The sequence below is a fragment of the Schistocerca gregaria genome, chromosome 1, assembly GCF_023897955.1.
Source record: "Schistocerca gregaria isolate iqSchGreg1 chromosome 1, iqSchGreg1.2, whole genome shotgun sequence".
NCBI lineage: Eukaryota > Metazoa > Arthropoda > Insecta > Orthoptera > Acrididae > Schistocerca > Schistocerca gregaria.
The window spans coordinates 1,196,775,321-1,196,800,715 of NC_064920.1; the positions used below are offsets into that span (position 1 = coordinate 1,196,775,321).

The following is a 25,395-nucleotide window of genomic DNA, read 5'->3' on the forward strand; positions in this document are numbered from 1 at the left end:
ATAAAAAATGGTCATGTCCAAACAATACAAGCCTGAACTAATAAAAATGTGTGCAGCCTAAATTATGGTTTTGAAAACATTTTTTTGAGCAAACACCATCAAATATTCAGTAAGACTTTCCGCTTCAAGACAACAAATGAACGCACTACCATGGAGGCAACAGACTACAGAAAATCATGTTGATGCTTTACAATATGGTGCCCACACAAATGAGGCTTGCATTGTAGTAGACATGTTTGTCGATAAACTCTCACATGTGGAACAGTGACAGGTACACTTTGCAGACTGAGAAACAATAAAATTTATGAATTTGTGGACAGGAAAAAAATGACGAATTCACAGGCGGCTATGCACAGCAAGTGGCTGGAACGTTTGCAGTATGTCACTAAGATCCTGATCTCAAACAAATTTTAAAATTTTCTTTATATCTTTATCTGTTTCCAAGATACAGAGGTTCATTGTTACCCTGCTTGTACATGTAAAATATGCACATACAATCCAGTGTGAGGTGGAAATGCAGTTTGTGAAGTGACGCACAACAGAGAGAAATATGCTGTAAAGTGTCTACGTTATCATCAGAAGGGTCGTAGTAACCCCGTGTTGCAATACTGAAGCAAATGCAAAATATCCATTCTGAGAGGTACAATCAGTTTTGCGTTATTTCAATTTCACATAAGTAAACTACTGAAGTATTACTGACACACAAAGTTCTTTTCGTATGAGTTATGTGCACTGCCGTGGCAGGGAAAAGAAGGGAACCAGCAAAAAAATGCTCCTGTTTAAAAGACTGACTGGAAAGTCTGGTATCAGCTGTCACATTCTTCTTTCCTCAGCACCTTTAAAAATTCTGGTTTGAGAACATATTCACACTTTTTCATGCTCAGAGAGAAGGAGATGGTGGCAGCGGGAAAGAGACAGGAAATAAATACTGGATGATGGTTGTGATACAGAAATAGCCAAGGAGACAATGGCAGTGTGAGTAAAAGAGAGCCACTGTGGCAGGAGAACACAGTTGACAATGACAGAAAATTACTAGGAAAACAAAACAGTCCCAGTGGGAGAGGAATAAACATAGGAAAAAGTGAGCGTGGGCGACAGCAGCGTTAATGAAAGTCAGATTCCATGGCAATGATAATAAGGAAGAGAGAAATAATGACAGTGAGAAGAGACAGCAGCAGTGGGAAGAAATGAATGAGATAGTAGCTGTAAATGAAAGCAAGAGGGAGACAGTGGCATTAAGAACAGACAGTAGTAAGTGGACAGAATGAAGGAAATTGTAGCTGTGAAACAGGAAACACAGACCATTAGAGAGACACAAAAGGATAATGACAATGAATTGAGAAGAATGAGTTAGTATGAGGAAGAGGAGGAGCACGAGTGACTTACAGCAATAGACTAGTGGGTGTGAGTGATTTTCAGTTATGGGAGCTTGTGGGACTGACAGATGAGTTGCCTGTTAATAAGAGTGTGAATACATTCGCGTGCCAAACTTTTTGGGAAAAAATTTAAGGGTACCGAGGAACGCAGAACTAGGCAACTGATACTGCACTTTTCAGAGTCTTTAAAACAGGAGCATATTCGCCTTTTTTGTGCTCCAAAGGAGTATTTTTCCGCTGGTTGTACAATATTGTGAAAATACGATGGAAGCTGTTGGTGAGTCCAGAAATCTTGAGTAGTATGCAAGAAGTTTTGTTCTAAAAACAATGATAAACTGGAGCCTCATAGGTCTGGATAACAAACAGAGACAGTATGAAAAGAAGTACAAAGTGTCTGCTTACTACTGAAAACGAAACAGAAGACATACATTAAAATGTAGCTTCCATGTCTGTTGAAATTAAAAAGGAAGTCAGTAAAGTTCAAAGTGTAAAACACAGTGTTTGTGTTGTACCTAATGGAGTTTCTTTCATTAATTGCAAAAACTTTAGTAATTTTGAATCATGTGGTAATATATGGCCCCTTTATTTTAAAAGCCAACTTAATGATTTGCCCGAAACTGGAACGGTAAGGAGAAATGTCTTTTTATATGTTGGTCCTTCTTACGGTTGGGCAGCTGAAGTTGTAGGACCATGTGATTCAAGGAAAGAGATTCTGTTAGATGAAGCTGTGGTGTACAGGAAGGTGTCATTGTTGTGTGACTGTAGGACGACACAAGATGGAGACGGATACTGGCAGAAGTAAAGCTGTGAGTACCGGACGTGAGTCGTGCTTCGGTAGCTCAGTTGGTAGAGCACTTGCCCGCGAAAGGCAAAGGTCCCGAGTTCGAGTCTCGGTTGGGCACACAGTTTTAATCTGCCAGGAAGTTTGACACAAGATGGCTTAGACAAAATTTCTAGTTAGTGTGATAAACAGCAGCTTGCTCTAACTATAGAAAAATGTAAGTCAGTACTACTGAGTAGCAAAATCAAACAGGTTATGTTTGGGTACAGCATTAGTAGTGTGCTGCATTACACAAACACATTGATTAAATATCTGATTGTAGCACTGCAAAGTGATATGAAACCAAATGAGCAAGTAAGTATTGTAGTAGGGAATACAAATGGTAGACTTTGGTTTATTGGGAGAATTTTAGGAAAGAGGGGTGTGTATGTAAAGAAGACAGTATATAGAACACTGGTGCACCTATTCTTAAATACTAGTCGAGTATTTGCAATCCCATCAGTTCGGATTAAAGGAAGACATCCAAGCAAGACAAGTATTACAGAGATGCTTTGTGAAGTCAAATGGAAATCCCTGGAGGGAAGGTTATGTTTCTTTTTTCAAAAATGCTGTTGATAAGCTGACTGCAGAACGACGCAGAATGATTTTACTGCTGTCAACGTACATTTCACATATGGACCATGAAGGTAAGATAAGAGAAATTTTGTGCTCATACAGATACATATATACAGTTGTTTTTTCCTCGCTCTATTCGTGGAGGGGGAGAGGGGTGTTTCAGGAAAAGAAATTACTAGTAATGGTACAGTGTACATTCTGGTATGCAATGTGCTGTGGTTTGCCGAGGATGCATATAGATGTAGATGAAGATAAAGAGTTTGAAGAATTATAACAGGATGTGAACAGCAGCCGATTTTGGGTGAATTTTGGGGTGGCGACAGCTATTATTCAAGGACAGGTAGTTTTATAGGTTTCTGTCAGTACTGAATTAACAAACCTATGTACTTAGAATAGAGTTGGGTAGTGGATCTATAAGGGGCTATCAAATGCAAATTAGACAGATGGGCAAAAAAGTAAGTAAACTATTTATTATGTCAAAAGCAATCTTCCTAACTGTTAACACATTTATTCACTGCGAGAAAAGATGGTGAATGCCTTCATGGAAAAATGTTTGTGGTTGCCTACAGAACCACGATTGTACCTAGATATGTACCTCTTCATCAAAAGCAAATCAACAGCCATCAATGTCTTTCTTCACGACTATGGAAATAGCATGGAGAGAGATGCCGACTGTATGGTTGGTTGGTTTGGAGAGCAAAAGGATTAAATTGCATGGTTATCAGTCCCTTTTTCCTGAGTCACAAATGCCTCAGATTAAAACCATATCCCAAAGGAGGGTAGAAGGTGCTAAAACAATACAGAAGATGGCCTGGGCTGGCTGAGCACAAGAATAAAAAAAGGCGAGCCTGCCCCTCTCTAAAACACTAAAATCTCCGGCCTAAAAACATAAGGCAAGAGAAACACAGAATGTACAACCCCCCCCCCCCCCCCCCCCCCCGAATCAAATATAAAACTAGTTCAGCCGTTGAGGCATTGTCACCTAACACCGTAGGTAGTGCATCAGGAAGGTTAAAAGTCTACCTCAGGGCAGCTAAATTTGGGCAGCCTACAAGATGTTGACCACTGTCAAGAGGGAACCACAGCGACACTGAGGCAGGTCCTCGCAACATAGGTGGTGACCATGAGTTAGCCAAGTATGGCCGATGCAGAACCGGCAAAACACAATGGAGTCCTTGAAAGAGGCTTGCTTGGAGGACCACCATCCATTAAACGTCTCCTTTACCAAACGTAACTTGTTCAGCAACATCAGGGGGTGTCATTCTGTGTTCTAGAGCCCAAAGGTTTATGGCATAGGACCGACTTGAGATCAGCCTCCGGTGTGACGATCTACGTAGTCAGTTTACTGGTAGCCTGTTTGGCCAGCCTGTCAGCAAGTTGATTTGCCGGGATTTCAACATGTCCTGTGGTCCAGATGAACGCCACCGAACGTCCCCGATTTTCAAGGGCATTAGCAGACTCCTGGATAGACATTACCAAAGGACGGTGAAGGAAGCAATGGTCAAGAGCTTGTAGGCTTCAGCAGTCACTACAGATGAGAAAGCACTCACCTTTGCAGGAGCAGAAATGCCCAAGGGTGCAAGAGATGGCTAGTAACCCAGTAGTGAAAACACTGCAGCCATCCGGCAGGGAGCATTGTTCAGTATGTCCAGCTTGAACATAAGCAAAGCCAATGTGACCATCTACCATTGAGCCATCAATGTAGAATATTTCTGAGCCCTGGAACTTGCCGCGAATAGAGAAAAATTGGTGGAAGAGGGCCTCTGGAGGAACTGAGTCTTTTGGGCCCTGTGGTAGGTCCAGAAGAAGTTGTGGCCAAGGACCAAGGAGGTGTACTTGAGTGGTCCCGGAGGAAAGGTGGTAGAGGGAAAGACTTGAGTTCAGCGAGAAGGGACCAGACACAGACTACAACTGTAATCCCCAATCTGGACCACCATTGCGGGAGATGGATCGCCATGTTAGGGCAAAGAAGACAGTAATTTGGATGTTGAGGTGAGCTACAAATGTTGCAGTATAATTTGCAAGTAGCTGTTTTTGTCTGATCTGTAGTGAAAGAACTCCAGCTTCTACGAGTATTCTGTTCACTGGGCTCATTCGGAAAGTTCCCGTTACAAGTCGAACTCTGCAGCGGTGTATAGGGCCCAGCAGCCATAATGCTGAGAGTAATGCTGAACCATACGCCAGGCTCCCTTAGTCAACAGGGGACTGCACAATCGCTTTGTACAGCTGATACAGTGTAGGGCAATCTGCACCCCAGTCAGTGTGACACACAGCAAAGAATGTTAAGATGCTACCAGCGCTTTTGCTTGGGCTGATGAAGATGGGGAAGCCAAGTTAAATGAGCATCGAAAACCAGTCCTAAAAAGTTGTAAGTCTCCACCACATTAAGTAGTTGGTCATCGAGGTAAAGTTCTGGATGTGGGTGAATAGTACAATGATGACAGAAGTGAATCTTGACGGCTGAAAACTGAAAGCCATGGGAGAGGACCAATGACTGTGCCTTTCATATGGCTCCCTGCAGTTGACGTTAAGCCACACCAATACTATATGAGCAAATGGAAATGTAAAAACTGTCAGCATACAAGAAGCGTGATACTGAAGACTCTACATCTGCTACAGGACCATTAATGGTCATTGAAAAGAGTAGGGTACTCAGTACAGATACCTGCAGGACCCCATTCTCTTGGATACAGGGTGGGGTGTGGGGGAGACTGGGTGAAGACACCAACTCTGAAGGTGCATGGGAGCAGGATCAGGAGGCCCCAATAGTGCAATGTAGTGAGGATGTGGTGTCACCAAATGGTGTCATAGGCTTTCATCAGGTAAAAAAAGACAGCAATAAGGTGACGACTGCAGGAAATGGCCATTCGGATGGCAGACTCCAGGTAGACGAAGTTGTCAGTGGTTCGAGCGACCTTGGCAAAAGCTGGCCTGGGGCAGAGCCAGAAGGCCCCAAGACTCAAGGAGCCAACACAACTGCTGGCTCTCGAGCAGCTTGCACAGAAACTTGGTGAGGTTAACAGAATGATAGCTATCCATATCTTGTGATTTCTTACCAGGTTTTAGCACTGGAACATTGACACTTTCTTGCCATTTCAACAGGAATTTGCGATCGCTCCAGATGCAGTTGAAGACGGCAAAGAGGTGGCGCTGGTAATCCACTGATAGATGTTTAAGCACCTGGGGACCAACACGGTCTGGCCCAGGGGAGGATGTGCCCAGACAGTTTGCAAGGGCACTGAGAAATTCCCACTCACTGAAAGGAGCATTATATGGCTCAGACTGGCATGTTGTAAAAGACAGGTGGTGGTGTTCCACCCACTGTTTTAGGGTATGAAAGGTGGGATGATAACTCTCAGATGGATAGGTTCAAGAATAATGCCCTGCAAAATGATCTGCGATTGCATGTGGGTCAGTAAAAGTAGTTCCATTCATGGAAATTCCCAGTATACCTGACGGGGTCTGATATCCATAAAGGGCATCACCTTAGTCCAAACCTGGAAGGAGAGATTCACATTCCAATGGTGGAGACGTATCATTCCCAACACTCGTGCTTCCATTGTTTGATTAGTTGATGGACCCAGGCACAGAGCCTTTCAAGGAAATGAGGTACTCCAGGGACAGGTGCCACTTATGACATTGCAGAGCCTGTTGATGGTCTCTAATGGCCTCTGTGATTTCCAGCGACCACCAAGGCACTGTCTTCTGCAAGGTGCAACCTGAGGAGCAAGGGATTCCCGATTCAGCTGCTGAAAGGGCGGTAGTAGTAATAGTCTGGATCACCTCATTGATGTTGATATGCAACGGTGATCCAATGGCGGTAGCATCCCAGTCTGTCATGTTAAGAGCTCATCTGGGCAAATGTCCAGATGAGTGATACCGGCGGAGGGATAGGAAGAGTGGAAAGTGGTCACTACCAAACAAGTTGTAATGAGCTCACCTGTGGGTAGGAGGTCAGGACAGCAAACTGAGAGATCAATAGCAATTGGTGCCTGCCAGAAGCATTGGTGTGATGGGTCACAAGGATATCTTTCTTGGGAAGGCTTCTCTGAGTTTGTCTAAGGAACTGATGGCAACGGTGAAGCCCCGCGACCAGCAGCTTATGGCTCCTTCAGCCACTGGCTGGTATCTGGCTTCACAGCAGCAGAAGCCTTGGAAGGCACATCCTCAAGGGAAGCCACAACTTCTCCCTATTCAATTTCCATATTGTTAGAGCCCTTAAGAAAGACATTCATGGTCATTTGTTTGCTACTGATGAAGAGGTGTATATCTGGGTACAATCATGACTCCGTAGGCAATCAAAAACATTTTTCCATGAAGGCATTGGTCATCTTACCTCACAGTAGCATAAATGTGTTAACAGTTATGATGATTACTTTTGAAATATTAAATAGTTTATTTACTTTTTTCCCATCTGTCTCATTTTCATTTCACTGTTCCTTATGTAATCATGGGGCTGGAAAAGATACTTCTTCAGAGTTAGCTTTTGCCTGCTCCCAGGAGTAACACCAGTGATTTTTTTTTTTTAATTATGTGAAAAAAGTGGTAAGGGTCCCATCCACAGAAGAAGACAATGGTGGTGAAAATAATTAGAGAGTTAATAGTAATGAGAATTTCAGTTTGTTTCTCATGACGAAGGAACTATGTTAGGCAAAGAAAGAATAAATGGTATTACTAAGCAAAGTGAGAATAAGGAAGACGAACCTAGTAGGGAAGAAAACTATGCTAAGTGTCAGTTAACTGTAACCGAGAACAGATTTGATGATTAAGATGACAGTTTTATGCAAAAAAAAGGATTAATTAGTATATATGTTACACAATGAACAAGTTGAGGTAAGTGACAGTGAAACATGGCAATCTGTGGTTTTGGCTAGTGTTCGGGTACACCTGTTAAATGTTTACTGGACTATGAGAGTGAATCAAGGGGGTTTTCATAAGCATTTTTGAACAAATTAAAGACAAAGGAGGGGTGTTGTGTGGTCTTCAGTCCTGAGACTGGTTTGATGCAGCTCTCCATGCTACTCTATCATGTGCACGCTTCTTCATCTCCCAGTACCTACTGCAACCTACATCCTTCTGAATCTGCTTAGTGTAGTCATTTCTTGGTCTCCCTCTACGATTTTTACCCTCCACGCTGCCCTCCAATACTAAATTGGTGATCCCTTGATGCCTCAGAACATGTCCTACCAACCAATCCCTTCTTCTGGTCAAGTTGTGCCACAAACTTCTCTTCTCCCCAATCCTATTCAATACTTCCTCATTAGTTATGTGATCTACCCATCTAATCTTCAGCAATCTTCAATAGCACCACATTTCAAAAGCTTCTATTCTCTTCGTGTCCAAACTATTTATCGTCCATGTTTCAATTCCATACATGGCTATACTCCGTACAAATACTTTCAGAAACGACTTCCTGACACTTAAATCTATACTTGATGTTAACAAATTTCTCTTCTTCAGAAACGCTTTCCTTACCATTGCCAGTCTACACTATATATCCTCTCTACTTCGACCATCATCAGTTATTTTGCTCCCCAAATAGCAAAACTCCTTTACTACTTTAAGTGTCTCATTTCCTAATCTAATTCCCTCAGCATCACCAGACTTAATTCTACTACTTTCCATTATCCTCATTTTGCGTCTGTTGATGTTCATCTTATATCCTCCTCTCAAGACACTATCCATTCCATTCAACTGCTCTTCCAAGTCCTTTGCTGTCTCCGACAGAATTACGATGTCATCGGCGAACCTCAAAGTTTTTAATTCTTCTCCATGGATTTTAATACCTACTCAGAATTTTTCTTTTGTTTCCTTCACTGCTTGCTCAATATACAGATTGAATAACCTCGGAGACAGGCTACAACCCTGTCTCACTCCCTTCCCAACCACTGCTTCCCTTTCATGTCCCTCGACTCTTATAACTGCCATCTGGTTTATGTACAAATTGTAAATAGCCTTTGGCTCCCTGTATTTTACCCATGCCACCTTCAGAATTTGATAGAGAGTATTCCAAGCAACATTGTCAAAAGCTTTCTCTAAGTCTCCAATTGCTAGAAACGTCGGTTTGCCCTTCCTTAATCTAGCTTGTAAGATAGGGTCACTTTTGCCTCACGTGTTCCAACATTTCTACGGAATCCAAACTGATCTTCCCAGAGGTCGGCTTCTACTAATTTTTTCCATTCGTCTGTAAATAATTCGCGTTAGTATTTTGCAACTGTGACTTATTAAACAGATAGTTCGGTAATTTTCACATCTGTCAACACCTGCTTTCTTTGGGTTTGGAATTGTTATATTCTTCTTGAAGTCCGAGGGTATTTCTCCAGTCTCATACATCTTGCTCACCAGATGGTAGAGTTTTGTCAGGACTGGCTCTCCCAATGATGTCAGTAGTTCCAATGGAATGTTGTCTACTCCGGGGGCCTTGTTTCGACTCAGGTCTTTCAGTGCTCTTTCAAACTCTTCACATAGTATTAAATCTTCCATTTCATCTTCATCTACATCCTCTTCCATTTCCATAATATTATCCTCAAGTACATCGCCCTTGTATAGACCCTCTACATACTCCTTCCACCTTTCTGCTTTCCCTTCTTTGCTTAGAACTGGGTTTCCATCTGAGCTCTTGATGTTCATACAAGTGGTTCTCCTATCTCCAAAGGTCTCTTTAATTTTCCTGTAGGCAGTATCTATCTTACCCCTAATGAGATAAGCCTCTACATCCTTACATTTGTCCTCTAGCCATCCCTGCTTAGCCATTTTGCACTTCCCGTCGATCTCATTTTTGAGACGTCTGTATTCCTTTTTGTCTGCTTCATTTACTGCATTTTTATATTTTCTACTTTCATCAATTAAATTCAATATTTCTTCTGTTACCCAAGGATTTCTCCTAGCCCTCGTCTTTTTACCTACTTGATCCTCTGCTGCCTTTCCTAATTCATCCCTCAAAGCAACCCATTCTTCTTCTACTGTATTTCTTTTCCCCATTCCTGTCAATTGCTCCCTTATGCACTCCCTTTAACTATGTACAACCTCCGGTTCTTTAAGTTTATCCAGGTCCCATCTCCTTAAATTCCTACCTTTTTGCAGTTTCTTCAGTTTTAATCTAAAGGTCATAACCAATAGATTGTGGTCAGAGTCCACATCTGCCCCTGGAAATGTCTTACAATTTAAAACCTGGTTCCTAAATCTCTGTCTTACCATTATATAATCTATCTGAAACCTGTCAGTATCTCCAGGCTTCTTCCATGTATACAGCCTTCTTTTATGATTCTTAAACCAAGTGTTAGCTATGATTAAGTTGTGCTCTGTGCAAAATTCTACTAGGTGGCTTCCTCTTTCATTTCTTTGCCCCAGTCCATAGTCACCTACTATGTTTCCTTCTCTCCCTTTTCCTACTAACGAATTCCAGTCGCCCATGACTATTAAATTTTCATCACCCTTCACTATCTGAATAATTTCTTATATTTGATCATACATTTCTTCAATTTTATCATCATCTGCAGAGCTAGTTGGCATATAAACTTGTACTACTGTAGTAGGTGTGGGCTTCGTATTTATCTTGGCCACAATAATGCGTTCACTATGCTGTTTGTAGTAGCTTACCCGCATTCCTATTTTCCTATCCATTATTAAACCTACTCCTGCATTACCCCTATTTGATTTTGTGTTTATAATCCTGTAGTCACCTGACCAAAAGTCTTGTTCCTCCTGCCACCGAACCTCACTAACTCCCACTATATTTAACCTTAACCTATCCATTTCCCTTTTTAAATTTTCTAACCTACCTGCCCGATTAAGGAATCGGGCATTCCAAGCTCCGAACCGTAGAACGCCAGTTTTCTTTCTCCTGATAACGACATCCTCTTGAGTAGTCCCCGCCAGGAGGTCCGAATGGGGGACTCTCTACCTCCGGAATATTTTACCCAAGAGGACGCCATCATCATTTAATCATACAGTAAAGCTGCATGCCCTCGGTAAAAATTACGGCCGTAGTTTCCCCTTGCTTTCAGCCGTTCGCAGTACCAGCACAGCAGAGTTATGGAATGCTTTTGCCTGCTCTCAGGAGTAACGTCAGTGATTTTTTTTTAATTATGTGAAAAAAGTGGTAATGGTCCCATCCACAGAAGAAGACAATGGTGATGAAAATAATTAGAGAGTAAATAGTAATGAGTATTTCAGTTTGTTTCTGATGACAAAGGAAATATGTTGAGCAAAGAAAGAATAAATGGTATTAATAAGCAAAGTGAGAATAAGGAAGACAAACCTAGTAGGGAAGAAAACTATGCTAAGTGTCAGTTAACTGTAACCGAGAACAGATTTGATGATTAAGAGGACAGTTTTATGCAAAAAAAAAGGATTAATTAGAATATATGTTATACAATGAACAAGTTGAGGTAAGTGACAGCGAAACATGGCAATCTGTGGTTTTGGCTAGTGTTCGGGTACACCTGTTAAATGTTTACTGGATAGTGAGAGTGAATTGAGGGGGTTTTCATAAGCATTTTTTGAACAAATTAAAGACAAAGGAGGGGTAATGATTAATGTTTCAGGAATCAGAATTGTATGTGTTACTGGAAAAAAGTCTAAAATTATTAAGTAAGAAGCATTATTAACTGCTGAATTGGCAGGACAGAAGCTATGAGGACACTTGTCTTGGCCATAAATGTGATTTTAGGTACAGAATTTTTATGCAGATAGAATGTCAATATGGATTCTGCTGCAGATTTTCCACGGAAGTACTTAGCCACAGAAAATGAAGGGACTGAAGAGTATGAGCTGACTGACAAACACTTAGTAGATGAAGATGTAATCGTTTCTTGTAATTTAAATAAACTTGACGAGGAAGAACTCAGGAGTGATGAATATATGGATTATTTTGTTGAGGAAAAATGACGTTCACGTTTTGTTGGGGAAAAATGACCTTCACGTTTTGTTGGGGAAAAATGACCTTCACGTTTTGTTGGGGAAAAATGACCTTCACGTTTTGTTGGGGAAAAATGACCTTCACGTTTTGTTGGGGAAAAATGACGTTCACGTTTTGTTGGGGAAAAATGACGTTCACGTTTTGTTGGGGAAAAATGACGTTCACGTTTTGTTGGGGAAAAATGACGTTCACGTTTTGTTGGGGAAAAATGACGTTCACGTTTTGTTGGGGAAAAATGACCTTCACGTTTTGTTGGGGAAAAATGACCTTCACGTTTTGTTGGGGAAAAATGACCTTCACGTTTTGTTGGGGAAAATGACCTTCACGTTTTGTTGGGGAAAATGACCTTCACGTTTTGTTGGGGAAAATGACCTTCACGTTTTGTTGGGGAAAATGACCTTCACGTTTTGTTGGGGAAAATGACCTTCACGTTTTGTTGGGGAAAAATGACGTTTTGTTAGCAGAAGAGGAGATGCTTTCTAATAAGTTGACAGAAGTACGTAAAAATGTGAATGAAGTTGGGTATGAAGTGTCCGAATCTAGCTTAAGAAAGCCAAACAAATTTCAAAATTTAGTCACAGAAAGTATTCAGAAAAAAGCTGACAGTGAATTATCTAACCAGTCTTCTACATCTACACCTACCTCTACACCTACATGACTACACTGTAATTCACTAGTAAGTGCTTGGCAGAGGTTTCACCAAACCACTTTCAGTCTATTTTTCTACTGTTTCACTCTCCAACAGTGCATGGAAAAAACGAACACTTAAATCTTTATGTGAAACCTCTGATTTCTCTTATTTTATGATGTTAATCATTCCTCCCTGTGTAGGTGGGTATCAATACAATATTTTTGCATTCAGAGGAGACAGCTGGAGACTGGAATTTCTCGGAAAGATCTAGTCGCAATGGAGAATGCCTTTGCTTTAATGATTGACACTCTAATTTGCATATAATATCCAGGACACTCTAGCCCCTATTTCGCGACAATACAAAATGAGCTGCCCTTCTTTAAATTTTTTTTTATGTTCTCTGTCAATACTATATGGCAAGGATCCCATACCACAAAGCAATACTCTAGCAGAGGACAGACAGTTTAGTGTAGGCATTCTCTTTAGTAGGCCTGTTGCATTTTCTAAGTGTTGTGCCAATAAACACAGGCTTTGGTTTACATTCCTCACTACATTATCTATGTGTTCATTTCAGTTTATGTTGTTTGTAATTCTAATTCCAAGGTATTTAGTTGAATTGACAGCCTTTAGATTTGTGAGATTTATCGCATAAGCGAAATTTGGAGGATTCCTTTTAGTACTCAAGTGACTGGCTTCGCAATTTTCATTATTTAGTGTCAACTGCTACTTTTCTACCATACAGATACTTCGTCTAAATCATTTTTTTTGTTTTGTTTATGATATTATGGTGACATTACTATATAGTAAATGACAGCATCATCTGAAAATAATCTAAGATGATTGCTTCAATCATTTATATGGATTATAAACAGCAGGGGGGCCTATAACACATCCTTAGGGAATGCCTGGTATCACTTCTGTTTTGTTTGATGACTTTCCATCAAATACTATGATCTGTAACCTTTCTTACACAAAATCATGGATCCAGTTGCAAGCTGCACAACTAAGACGATACTCCACAGGCATGCAGTTTCATAAGAAGCGGCTTATGAGGAATGGCATAAAACATCTTTTGGAAATATAGAAATATGGAATCCATTGCAGACCCCTTGTTGATAGCACTCATTACTTCGTGAGAATAAAAAGATAGTTGTGTTTCACAAGAAAGATGTTTTCTGAATTCGCGCAGACTGCGTGTCAACAGATCATTTTCCTTGAGGTAATCCATAATGTTCAAACACAATATACATTCTAAAATCCTACTGAAAATCAGTGTCACATGATATGGGTCTGTAATTCACCACGTCACTACTACTACTTTTCTTGAGTGCTGATGTGACCTGTGCAACTTTCCAGTTTAAAGTATTGGTATTTCGTCAAGTGAGCAGTTGTCTGTATTAAGTATGGAGCTATTATATCAGCATTCTCTTAAAGAAACCTAAATGCTATTGAATGTGGACCACAGGACTTGCCTTTATTAAGTAATTTAAGCTGCTTTGCTACACCAAGGATATCTTATTCCAACTTATGCATGTTTACGGTAGTACTTGATTAGAATTCTGGAGTTTACTTCATCATCATTGGTGAAGAAATTTTGGAGAACCATATTTAGCAGCTCTGTTTTAGTGGCACTGTCATAGGTAACATTACGGTCGCTATTGCACAATAAACGTATTGATTGTATCTTGCTGTTGGAGTAAATTGCATACAATCAAAATCTTTGAGTTTCCTGCCTGATTCTGAGACAAGAGTTTTACGGTGGAAACTATTAAAACATCTCACATTTAGGTTTGCACTAAATTTAAAGTTTCTAGAAAGGTTCATCTATCTTGAGGATTGTGTGGTGTTTTAAATTTGGACACTTTTTTCGTTGCTTCTGCAACAGTGTTCTGGCAGTTTTGTGTACCATGGATGATCAGTGCCATCTTTTATTAATTTATTTGGTAGAAATTTCTCCAGTGCTGTTGATACTATTTCTTACAGTTAAGCCTCATCTGGTCTACGCTTACACAGTTCGGAAGGAATGGAGGCTGTCTCTTAGGAAGGTGTCAAGCAATTTTTATTTTTTTAATTTTTAATAGATATACATATTTTGTGTTTATTTTTGATGGGTTTGGTTGTTATGGTATTCAGTCTTGTTATAATGACCTACTTGGCACTAATCCTTGTGTCCATCATAATGCTCACTATTTCCCCTAGATTGTTTGGTGCTAAGATGTCGAGTATGTTTTTGCAACCGTTTACACATCTGCACTATTTGTTCAAAATAATTTTTTGAGAAAGCATTTAGTACTGGCTTCAAATACACATTTTCACCAATCTTTTGAAGTTAGATTGAAGCCACCACCAGCTATAAATGCATCAGTGGGGTGGTATCTATTTGAAATGATACTCAACTCAAGTTTTCTTTGAACTGCTCAGAAACTGTGTCATCTGAGCCGGGAGGTAGGAACCCATTATTGGTTGTCAAGTATAGCCTCTACCCTTACTAACTCATACGAATTATATATTTAAATTTGACTACAAGATAAAACTACTACTAGCAGCAACAAAGATGCCTCCAATAACTGAATTTAATCTACCGTTTCTGAACACCATTACATGTCCTTAGCAAAAGCTTTGGCATTAGCCAGGCTTCATTATCTGTAACAATTCCTACTTCAGTGCCTTCTATCAGCACCTGAAGCTCTGGTTCTTTCACAACACAGCTACAATAATATACTGGTATAATACTTATGGCTTCAATGTCAGCCCTTGTCTTGTGTTTTACCTGCACCCTCTAACAGTAGAAATCTTCCTGTTCTTTCCAGACACAAAAACCTCCCAGTCCATTCCACACAGCCCCCACTGCCCATGTGTAATGGCCTCCTGCGTGTAGTGGACTGCTGAACAGTTATGTGGAACATCATACGCTACCATTCTATGGTGCAAGCCAAGGAACCTGCAGCCTACACAGTTACAGAACAGTCTGAGCCTCTGATTCAGACCATCCACCTCACAAGCAAGACTCGCCATCTTTACCAACTCAGATAGCCACTGGACACCAGAGAGAATCTCTTCTGATCCAAAGCAACACACATCGTTAATTCGTTAGTAACCACATGAGCAACACAAATCATTAGTACCAACACGAGATACCACCTTCACAGTGTGCTGGTCATGGCATCCAGGAAGACGTCCACATCTGTGATCACTCCCCCTGATATTCACACAGAGAGCACACTGGACTACTACCTCTCCATGACAGCCACATCCCTAAGGGGGCCCATTACTCACCTAATGTCAGAGCTCCCAACCATCAATAATCCCACCCTTTATGACAGCCCAGATCTCACAGGCTGTGAGGATTCCTCTAAAACAAGACAAGCGGCTGCATCTGGCTCAGGATCATTATTAGCCACAGATAGTACCTTACACCTGTTTGGCAGATGAACCATGCAGGTTTTTCAACCCCCCACCTCCCCCTGTGAAGTTTTTACCTTCTGCTGCACCTTGAGGTAACCTCCAAGTCGATAACAGGTAAATTATCAACCTCAGTGGGGGCAGTAGCTGGAGCAGCCACATTGGTGGACCAATTGGGGGCTCATAGGCAACAGCCTCAAGATGCGAGACCAAAGCCAGCACTGCCTGGAGCGGTGTCTATTAAGTGCACAAACACACAAGAACTTTAAGAATTAACCTAGTAGCACAGAATAACTTGAAAATAAGTCGCTCCTGTTAGATGCTCACAAAAATAATTCACAGACAAATGCTGTATGTCCCTGTGCTGTTTGACAATCAGCAATTGTCTTACTGATTGTCTAACCAACACTCAACTGTTCTGACCAAAACAAACAAATGCCTCTGGTGGTAAAAGTGGCAGTACTCTACACTTCTGTGCTAGACCCTTTAGTGCTGCTGTACAGAGCATGGATAGATGTTGGAGAAGGTCTATTCAGTGACTCAACTTGGAAAAAAGTAGCAATTTTATGCATAAACAGTTTATCCTGTTGGGTGAAAAGAATGGTGCACTGAAATTTATAAATCATACAAGAAAAACATGGGAATGAGTTAAGATTTAACTGTGTTTTGGATAACTTGTGCAATGAAAATAATAAAGTGGGTGGCAGTGAAAGTGAGATGGAAGAAGTACCACATGAACTAAGAAACCAGCAGACAAATGAATGTGTGACCTTAGCAGGATTCACATCCTTTGCGAATCATGCTCAGTGAACACAGAGCTCCAAGCTATGATGTGCTGTTTTCAAAATTAATTTTCCCCACAGATTAGATTAAATTAGATTAATACTTGTTCCACAGATCATGAATACGACACTTTGTAATGATGTGGAACGTGTTAGGTTAATAAAAGATGTCTGTACAAGATATTACATTACACAAAATATTGCGTGACACTAATGTTTAAGCTAGTTTTTTTTTCCCCTTCTCCTCCCTTAATCTAAAAATTCAGCCAGTGAGTAGAAAGAGTTGTCATCTAGAAATTCTTTTAATTTATTTTTAAATGTTGGTTGACTATCTGTCAGGCTTTGGATGCTGTTTGGTAGGCGACCAAAGATTTTTGTGCCAGCATAATTCACCCCTTTCTGTGCCAAAGCCAGATTTAGCCCTGCATAGTGAAGATCATCCTTTCTCCTGGTATTATAGCTATGCACACTGCTATTACTTTTGAACTGGGTAGGATTATTAACAACAAATTTCATAAGTGAATATATATACTGTGAGGTTAATGTGAGGATCCCTAGATCCTTAAATAGATGTCTGCAGGATGACCGTGGATGGGCTCCAGCAATTATTCTGGTTACACGTTTTTGAGCAATGAATACTTTTCTACTCAACGATGAATTACCCTAGAATATGATGCCATACGAAAGCAGTGAATGAAAGTAGGCATAGTAAGCTAATTTACTGAGATTCGCGTCACCAAATTTTGCAATAACCCTAATAGCATATGTAGCTGAACTCAGATGTTTCAGCAGACCATCAATGTGTTGCTTCCATTTTTGTTCTACTGTCCTATCAACCTATTAAAAATTTTCTTCCACTGTTGTAGCTTTCGGCCATAAAGGCCTTTGTCAGCAGTACACACACACACACACACACACACACACACACACACACACACACACACACACACACACACACACACACACACACACACACACATGCACACTCGCGCAACTTACACACACGTCTGCAGTCTCAGAGAAATGAAACTACAATACCAGTTCTCTGTGACTGCAGACGTGTGTGCAAGTTGCATTTGCGTGAGTGTGTGTGTGTGCATGCGTGTGTGTATGTGTGTCTACTGCTGACAAAGGCCTTTATGGCCGAAAGCTACTGTTGTGTGAATCTTTTTGTTGTGCCTATCACGACTGAGCATCTTCGTTATATGGTGAGTAGCAACTTTCCTTCTCTGGTATTGTTACATTCCATCCTGGATTTTTCATTGTTTGATTTTCTTCCACTGTCATTTTCACCTCTCTAGGAATAGGTTTTGATCATTATGATGCTACTTACCAAGAGGTAATTGGTATTGTTTAGGTCACTGAATTTTTCACTACGCCAAATTTGTCTATAGAATGTAGTTTTAATTTTAATTATTTTCTCACATATATTTCAAAATATCATACATCTATGTAGTTATTGTGACAGGCTCTTTAGTGGGCATACCACATGGTGAGTGGTGCCACCACTAGATGGGTGTATCCATTCTACCTTTTCTGGTGCACTCTTATCAACATCCCCCTCACTCAGCTTAGCCACCTGATTCTCTACATTCTGTTTTAACTTAAACATACTTTATCTCCTGCACCTTTATCATTTATGTTTCAAAATTCATTTACACTAACACGTGAATCTCATTTGGAAGAGTTGTTCAGCATTTGCTGAATAGCCTAATACAGTTTTCGGTCCCTGTCCTGCTTTATTTGTTTATGATATTTCATATTTTCATCACTGTCCTCTGTATTCATAAATCTTTCATTGGGAATTCCTTTCTATTGTCAGTTACTTGTGAATAACCAGTAACTGACCAATGCCTAAGGCAATACAATGGTTTGTCCACTGAACTACATGGGTATCCTCATGACAGGACGAAGACAAGAGCAATAGAGTTGCAAGAAAATGGGAAGCAGAGCTTAATTTTTGAATGGCATATTTTTACACATAGAGATAAACTTGAGCATTATGATGGTAAAATAACACTGAATGTGACTGATCGATAATTTTCTTTGCGTAAAACCAGTTGAGGTTGTAGGGAGTGAGCTTCCATCTCCTTAATAAAAGTAATTACACAGTGTATTGTAATATATAGTACCAAATGTTAAACACATAAAAAATCTTGTAATTGTTTTATTCTACGTTTAGAAGAGAGAGTACAAATTTTTTAATGTAAACAAATTTATCATGGTGCAAGAGGATGAACCAAGCACCTGGACAATTGAAGGCTTTGAATAGAGATGTCAGAAGGAGAGGTTGGATTGCAAGCGAGATGTGTGGCGAGTGATGGTTGTAAAACTCATATTATTATATTATATTATATTATTATTATTATTATTATTATTGGTGAAGAGTTCTAGGGCCTCCAGCCAGGTGACGGTGTCTTCAAACTGCAATGTTTATACGAATGACATACTCATCATCTTCCAGCAAAGTGCCAAGACTTTGCAGATTCCGGTCCCTTTATACCTGCGGATTGCTCCTCATCACCTGACTGTTGGAGGCTGGATCCACGGGAGCTGATGGGCGGGTTGGGGGGGTGGGGGTGGGGTGGGGGGAAGCAGGTGTGCCGTTCAGAGCATTCCGGTCGCGACTCGCGAACTGGATGGTTCTTGGTGCGTTCACAGCATACTGTGGCTAATGCTGGACTCCAGACCACACTAAGTTGATAACCTTCATCTCTGTTCACAAGATTTTTGTAGACCGTATTTCTATTGATTCTTTAATGATACTGTCCCAATAGCTCCTGCATTACTGTGTGAATCAGCATCATCACATTTCCCTTGTCTGCTGGGAGGACCATGGAGCCTACATCATCCCTCAGTGATCGGATAGCCTCTCGTTCTGGCACAGTAATGTTGGCTTATTATCATTGTTTATTGACAAAATTTTGCTCTCCTTAATGTTTATTATTATAAATTAAGATTGCATGAAAAGTTGATGACGGCTGTGTAATACTTGTCACTGCATCTGTACACAACTGCTGTGCATCTGATTTTAAGCCAGTCAGCTGTTGATCAGCATCTGGCTGTATAGCTGCATGTGTGGGGTGACACTGCTTAATAAATTCTCTTACTAGTAATTATATACCAAACATAGGTTACATGTACCTAAACACTTCAAATGGTGAACTGGACTTTCCTCCACCTAAATTACTCAGTAATTTAATTGTACCAAGTCTAACAAGATAATTAGTTATCACTTAAGCTGCATTAAGCAGAAACTATTGGTCACTGAAATTTTTACTATCATACAACTTTGCCAACACAATGTGAGCTAATACACACTTATTAAAGAAACTGGCATCCCAGCTTCACAGTAATATTTTATTTTGTACGAAACTATACATTGAAAATTCCATTATGTCAAAATATATGTTGCCAATTTTATCTTTGGGCTTGTTAGGTACTGATTTTAACACTGCTTTTGTTGCTCTATTTGTTTCTGAGTCAGATGATACTCTTTACTAATTAAGCCATATTTTATTATTATTTTCGATTATTCCCATTTAAGAGAGCGTTTGAACTTGAATTCCTTTATGATGATTGTTTATGTTTTTTCTGAGCCCAAATTTTCTTCATGTGTTCACTGTGTTGTTTCTTTCGCTCTGCTGTCCATTTGCATCCTGGTCTCTTCTGTGTTGTGGTGTCAAATTTATGTTTTTTGATGATGTTCTTGAATTCAGTTCTATTTTCTGCATCGTTTACTGTTGTGTGTGCTTGTCTGAGACCCTCTTCAACTTCTTTTATCCATTTTGTTTTTCCCCTGCCTGAGTTGATGATTTTAAGAATTCGCTTTGAAATTCTGTTTTCATTCATCCTGTGGATATGTCTGTAGAACTGCATTCTTATTTTCCTTATTGTATCCGCAATCTTGTCTGTGTATTTATATAATTCTGATGTTGGTCTCTTCTTCCAAATTCCTTGCTCTTGTATCGGGCCAAAAATTTTCCTGAGAATTTTCCTTTCTTGTTTCTCTATTTCTTTGATTTTAGTTTGCCCACCTATTTGTGTTGTTTCAGATGCATACAGTGCCTCCGGAAGTACAATAGTGTTGTAGTGCCTCAATTTTGCGTTAATGGATATGGACTTTTTGTTATAATAGTTCCACGTGAGTTTATATGCTTTCTATAGTTTTTTTATTCTTTCCTCATTGGCCTTTAGGTTGATTCCTGATGGCTGGATGATTTCTCCCAGGTACTTAAAATGTGGTACTTGTACAATTTTCCCATGGGTTGTCACAATAGGCAATTTGTCTTGTGGCACTCTTTCTATGTACTGGGTTTTCTCTTATGAGATTTGCAGGCCAGTTCTTTGTGCAATTTCGTGTAACTTCTCTATGGTGTTAGTGGCTTCTTTTCTATTATTTGTGAGGATTGCAAGGTCATCCGCAAAAGCTAAACACTTCACATGGAATCTATTATCTTTTCTAATGCCAATTTGGATTCCTTTGACTTCTTTTTCCCATGTCCTGATAATTTTTTCAAGAATGATATTAAAGAGCAATGGTGAAAGTCCGTCACCCTGTCGCACTCTAGTTTGGATTTCAAATGGTTCCGAGATATCACCCATAAATTTAACCTTGGAGACTGTGTCAGTTAATATTTCCCAAATGATTGCTCGTCTTTCTGTCAATGCTGAACTCTTCAAGGGTCTTGCATAGTGGTAATCTGTCTATTGTGTCATAGGCCTTTTTAAAATCTACAAAAATAACCACTGAGTTTCAGGTGTTTCTCATCTGGAGAATCATTTTCAGATTCCAGATCTGCTCTATGCATGATTGTCCCTTGCGAAAACCAGCCTGGTATTCTCCTATTTGTGGGTCAGCTTGTTCTTCTAATCTATTCATGAGAACAATATATTAAAAACAAAGGTTCCAAAGACTTACCAAGCGGGAAAGAGCCGGTAGATAGGCACAATAAATAAAACGCACAAACACACGCACAGAATTTCGAGCTTTTGCAACCGGCGGCTGCTTTGTCAGGAAAGAGGGAAGGAAAAGGAAAGATGAAAGGATGTGGGTTTTAAGGGAGAGGGTAAGGAGTCATTCCAATCCCGGGAGCAGAAAGACTTACCTTAGGGGGAAAAAAGGATAGGTATATACTCGCACGCACGCACGCACGCACGCACGCACACACACACAAGCAGACATATTTAAAGACAAAGAGTTTGGGCAGAGATGTCAGTCGAGGCATCATGTCTGCTTGTGTCTGTGTATGTATGGATGGATGGATATATGTGTGTGCGCGCGCGCGAGTATATACCTATCCTTTTTTCCCCCCTAAGGTAAGTCATTCCGCTCCCGGGATTGGAATGACTCCTTACCCTCTCCCTTAAAACCCACATCCTTTCATCTTTCCTTTTCCTTCCCTCTTTCCTGACGAAGCAGCCGCCGGTTGCAAAAGCTCGAAATTCTGTGTGTGTGTTTGTGCGTTTTATTTATTGTGCCTATCTACCGATGTTTTCCCACTTGGTAAGTCTTGGAATCTTTGTTTTTATTATATTTTTCCCATGTGGAAGTTTCTTTCTATTTTATTTACTATTCATGAGAACTTTTGATAGGATTTTGTATGTGATCGGTACGAGTGAGGTACCCCTGTAATTATTTGGTTCAGTTTTGTCCCCTTTTTTGTGGAGTGGATGGAAGGGAGCGCATTTCCATTCAGAAGGGATCTGTTCTGTTTCCCAAATGTTTAATATGATTTTGTGAATTTTTCCTGTTAATCTTTCATCATTTAGTTTCCATAGTTCTGCAATAATTCCATCTTCTCCTGGGGCTCTATTGTTTTTGAGTGTCTTGATAATTTCTACTATTTCGTTGATGGTTGGCTGTTTAGCGTCAGGATTTGGTGTAGACGTCTCATAGTGAATATCCTCTGTAGGTCTTTTGCAGTTGAGAAGTTTGTTGAAATAGCCTGCGAGAATTTGGCAGTTATTCTTCGTGTTAGTTTCTAGTGAACCATCACGTTTCTTGAAACAAAGATTGGGTAGCTGGTATTCTGAAATTTTTATTAATATTTTAATAATTTTCCATTACATCAAATAATTTTTTTAATATGGCAGCAGTACTCATGAGCCGGGTAACCTTATTGCGAATGCAAAAAGTGAAACAGTAAATTTTTTTTTTTTTTAATTCCTAGATCACAACATTTTGTGTAAACCAAAATTTTGTCAATACTTATAGCCATTCCTGCACATCGGTATTTTGTATAGCTGTTTATTAAATGATTGTATAATTTCTGAAAGTCCGCAGCTCGTGGTCTCGCGGTAGCGTTCTCGCTTCCCGAGCACGGGGTCCCGGGTTCGATTCCCGGCGGGGTCAGGGATTTTTCACCTGCCTCGTGATGACTGGGTGTTTGTGTCGTCTTCATCATCATCATCAATCATCCCCATTACGGTCGGAGGAAGGCAATGGCAAACCACCTCCACTAGGACCTTGCCTAGTATGGCGGCGCGGGTCTCCCGCGTCGCTCCCCTACGCTCGGTAAACGGAGTATGGGACTCATCATCATCATCATCATCAATTTCTGAAATAACAATCTATTCATACATCAGTTTTTAAATAGTCTGATCTCACTCAATGTGGGGAGAGGTCGTGCCCAATCCCTGTCAGGTCAATAAACCTGTAACATCTACACTCCTGGTTTTTGCTCATGCTACAGCTATGCACAGTTTGCTCACAGAAATATGTATACCTGCCCCACAAACACCAAGTAACATTCATGTCTAATAACTTTCAAATTGTTTTTGTAATTAATTCAAGTTAATGAACATTTTGACCAAATTTTGTCGCAACTGGTAGGAGGCACTGGCTATCACTGTCATGCAAACAAGGTATTGTTGAACGGTGCGACTAATTAATGAGTGAACACCGTCTGCGACGATTCTGAAAATGTGGGCATTGTTTTGTGCCACAATCACTTTATTGTGAGGACTATATTTGATTACTAGACTGCACATCATTAATGTGTGTTTTAATGACTTTGCAATTCATATGTTTCTGCCAATGTATCGTTTAGTTATTTGTGAGTGCCAATCTGATCGCAAGTGCTAGTAGTAAATACCATCAAATATTCAGGAAGACTTTAAGCTCCAAAGCAACATCTACCAAGGAGGTGACAGAGAGAACAGAAAATCCTGTTGGTACTTTACACAATGTAACATTCATCTACAGAAAGAAAATAGACAATAGTATTCAATTGAGAAAATTGATAAATTAGAAGGAAATAAAACAACTGGTTGGTACTTGGCATCTGAAGGTGATATATTGTGTGTTGCTAATGAAAATACTTATGTCACAAATTACTACTTCTAGCTTTTGGAACTTGTATAATCCTTCCATGTGGCTTAGTGACAATGTCCCAGACGCAGGAGCCAAAGGTTTTGATTTTGATCCCTGGTCAGTCCCATGATTTTCATCTGTTACTTTGCACTTCCTTCACATCTGGCAATGCATTTCATGTGAAAAGTGCCAAGTTGCACTGTGGTTCAGAATCCACACATCAAACTGTAGCCCCTCCCCCTATAAATAGTTGGGTAAGTCCATTCAAAGGTTGGAGGAATGCAACAGCATATCACCTTCGATACTGCTTCTGGTCCTCCTTTAGGGCAGAAAGAGGGGTTCAATGGCAATTGGAGGAGGGGGGGCATGACTGGCTGAGTTACCTCCCACCCCCTCTGACTCCAGGTTGAACAAACAGGACATCTCCTTGCTTCTTATTGTTCAGAGCCACACACTACAACAATATGCATGCACTTCATGTGTTTGTTGAGACGGAACTAGGCAGTGCAGAATCCAATAATTACACTGACAGGGCATTAGAGAGGTGTAAAATTCCCTCCTCACATTACACATCATACACTAGATGATGTTTGCCATTAGCTCAAACCAACCTATCTGCCATCAGTATGTGAGGTGTATGTTCAAGTCTCCATTATCAACAACCTCCCTCAAGCAACTGTGATATCATATTCATGTGATATGGAACACAACCTGACAAAATAATCCAAGCCCCGTATGATTGTCATTCATTCATTCATTCATTCATTCATTGTATCCCCCAGATCCCACCACGGAGTGTCTTCAGGAATGTGAAGTAAGTCAAGATATACATTGACATATAACAAGGAAATGGTATAAATTTAATCTGGATGCTGTATTTAACAAAACAGGCTATCACTATACTGCTTAGGGCTATTCATAGACATGTCCGCTAAATATATTTCAGTATATTTTGAGAAAACTTGCTCTCTCCTCAGTCATCTGAAGTAGTAAAGAAATCGCCTATTATGTGAAGAAAACTTGAATTGGGAACATAGCTCCATTTTTTTATTTTACACAAGTCAGTATTAATGCAGAGACAACACTTCTAAAATCACACACACAACAATTTAGTGATGCTGCTATAGGATTACACACTAACATTTTCATATGGCAGTTAGCATTACAACTCATTTTACAAACATATTACACAACTGTTAAAGAAGTTCAGGTTTCATTACTTGCCTAGGTACTGCTTGCCCAGAATCAGTTCTGGTGCTGCATATGTTGGAGATCCACAGGATGTTAAGAGGTGTGACTCCAGGCCTCCTGCTGGCTTGGCACAGAGTCCAAAATCAATCAGTTTCAAGTTCTGATTCTTGTCAAGTAATATATTTTCAGGCTTTAGATCTCTGTGCGCATACCCCTGCTCGTGCAGGTACGCGACAGCTGAGATTATCTGCCTGAAGAAAGAGCGAGCCGCTGCCTCAGTCAGCCTGTTGCGTTCCACTGCAAATGAAAACATTTACATAGTTATTCTCTGATTGTATACAGTCACACAAAACAATGAATACTAAAATATGCACCGAGTGTG

At 40.2% G+C, this 25,395-nt stretch overlaps 1 protein-coding gene and 1 long non-coding RNA gene across 4 annotated transcripts in view; both read right to left on the reverse strand.

The window, feature by feature from the left end:
* LOC126284647 (maternal embryonic leucine zipper kinase-like) overlaps positions 1-25,395 on the reverse strand; it is a 401,036-nt gene that overhangs the window by 326,238 nt on the left and 49,403 nt on the right. For all 3 annotated transcript variants that reach the window (XM_049983745.1, XM_049983736.1, XM_049983756.1), the window contains one exon: positions 25,047-25,310. In XM_049983745.1, the coding sequence (XP_049839702.1) occupies positions 25,047-25,310 (264 nt within the window). The remainder of the gene's footprint in view (positions 1-25,046; positions 25,311-25,395) is intronic.
* Positions 11,608-12,200, reverse strand: LOC126284658 (uncharacterized). The gene is made up of 3 exons (XR_007551520.1): positions 12,144-12,200; positions 11,798-11,932; positions 11,608-11,689 (listed from the first exon to the last, which is right to left on the reverse strand). It is a non-coding gene; the product is annotated as an uncharacterized LOC126284658 (long non-coding RNA).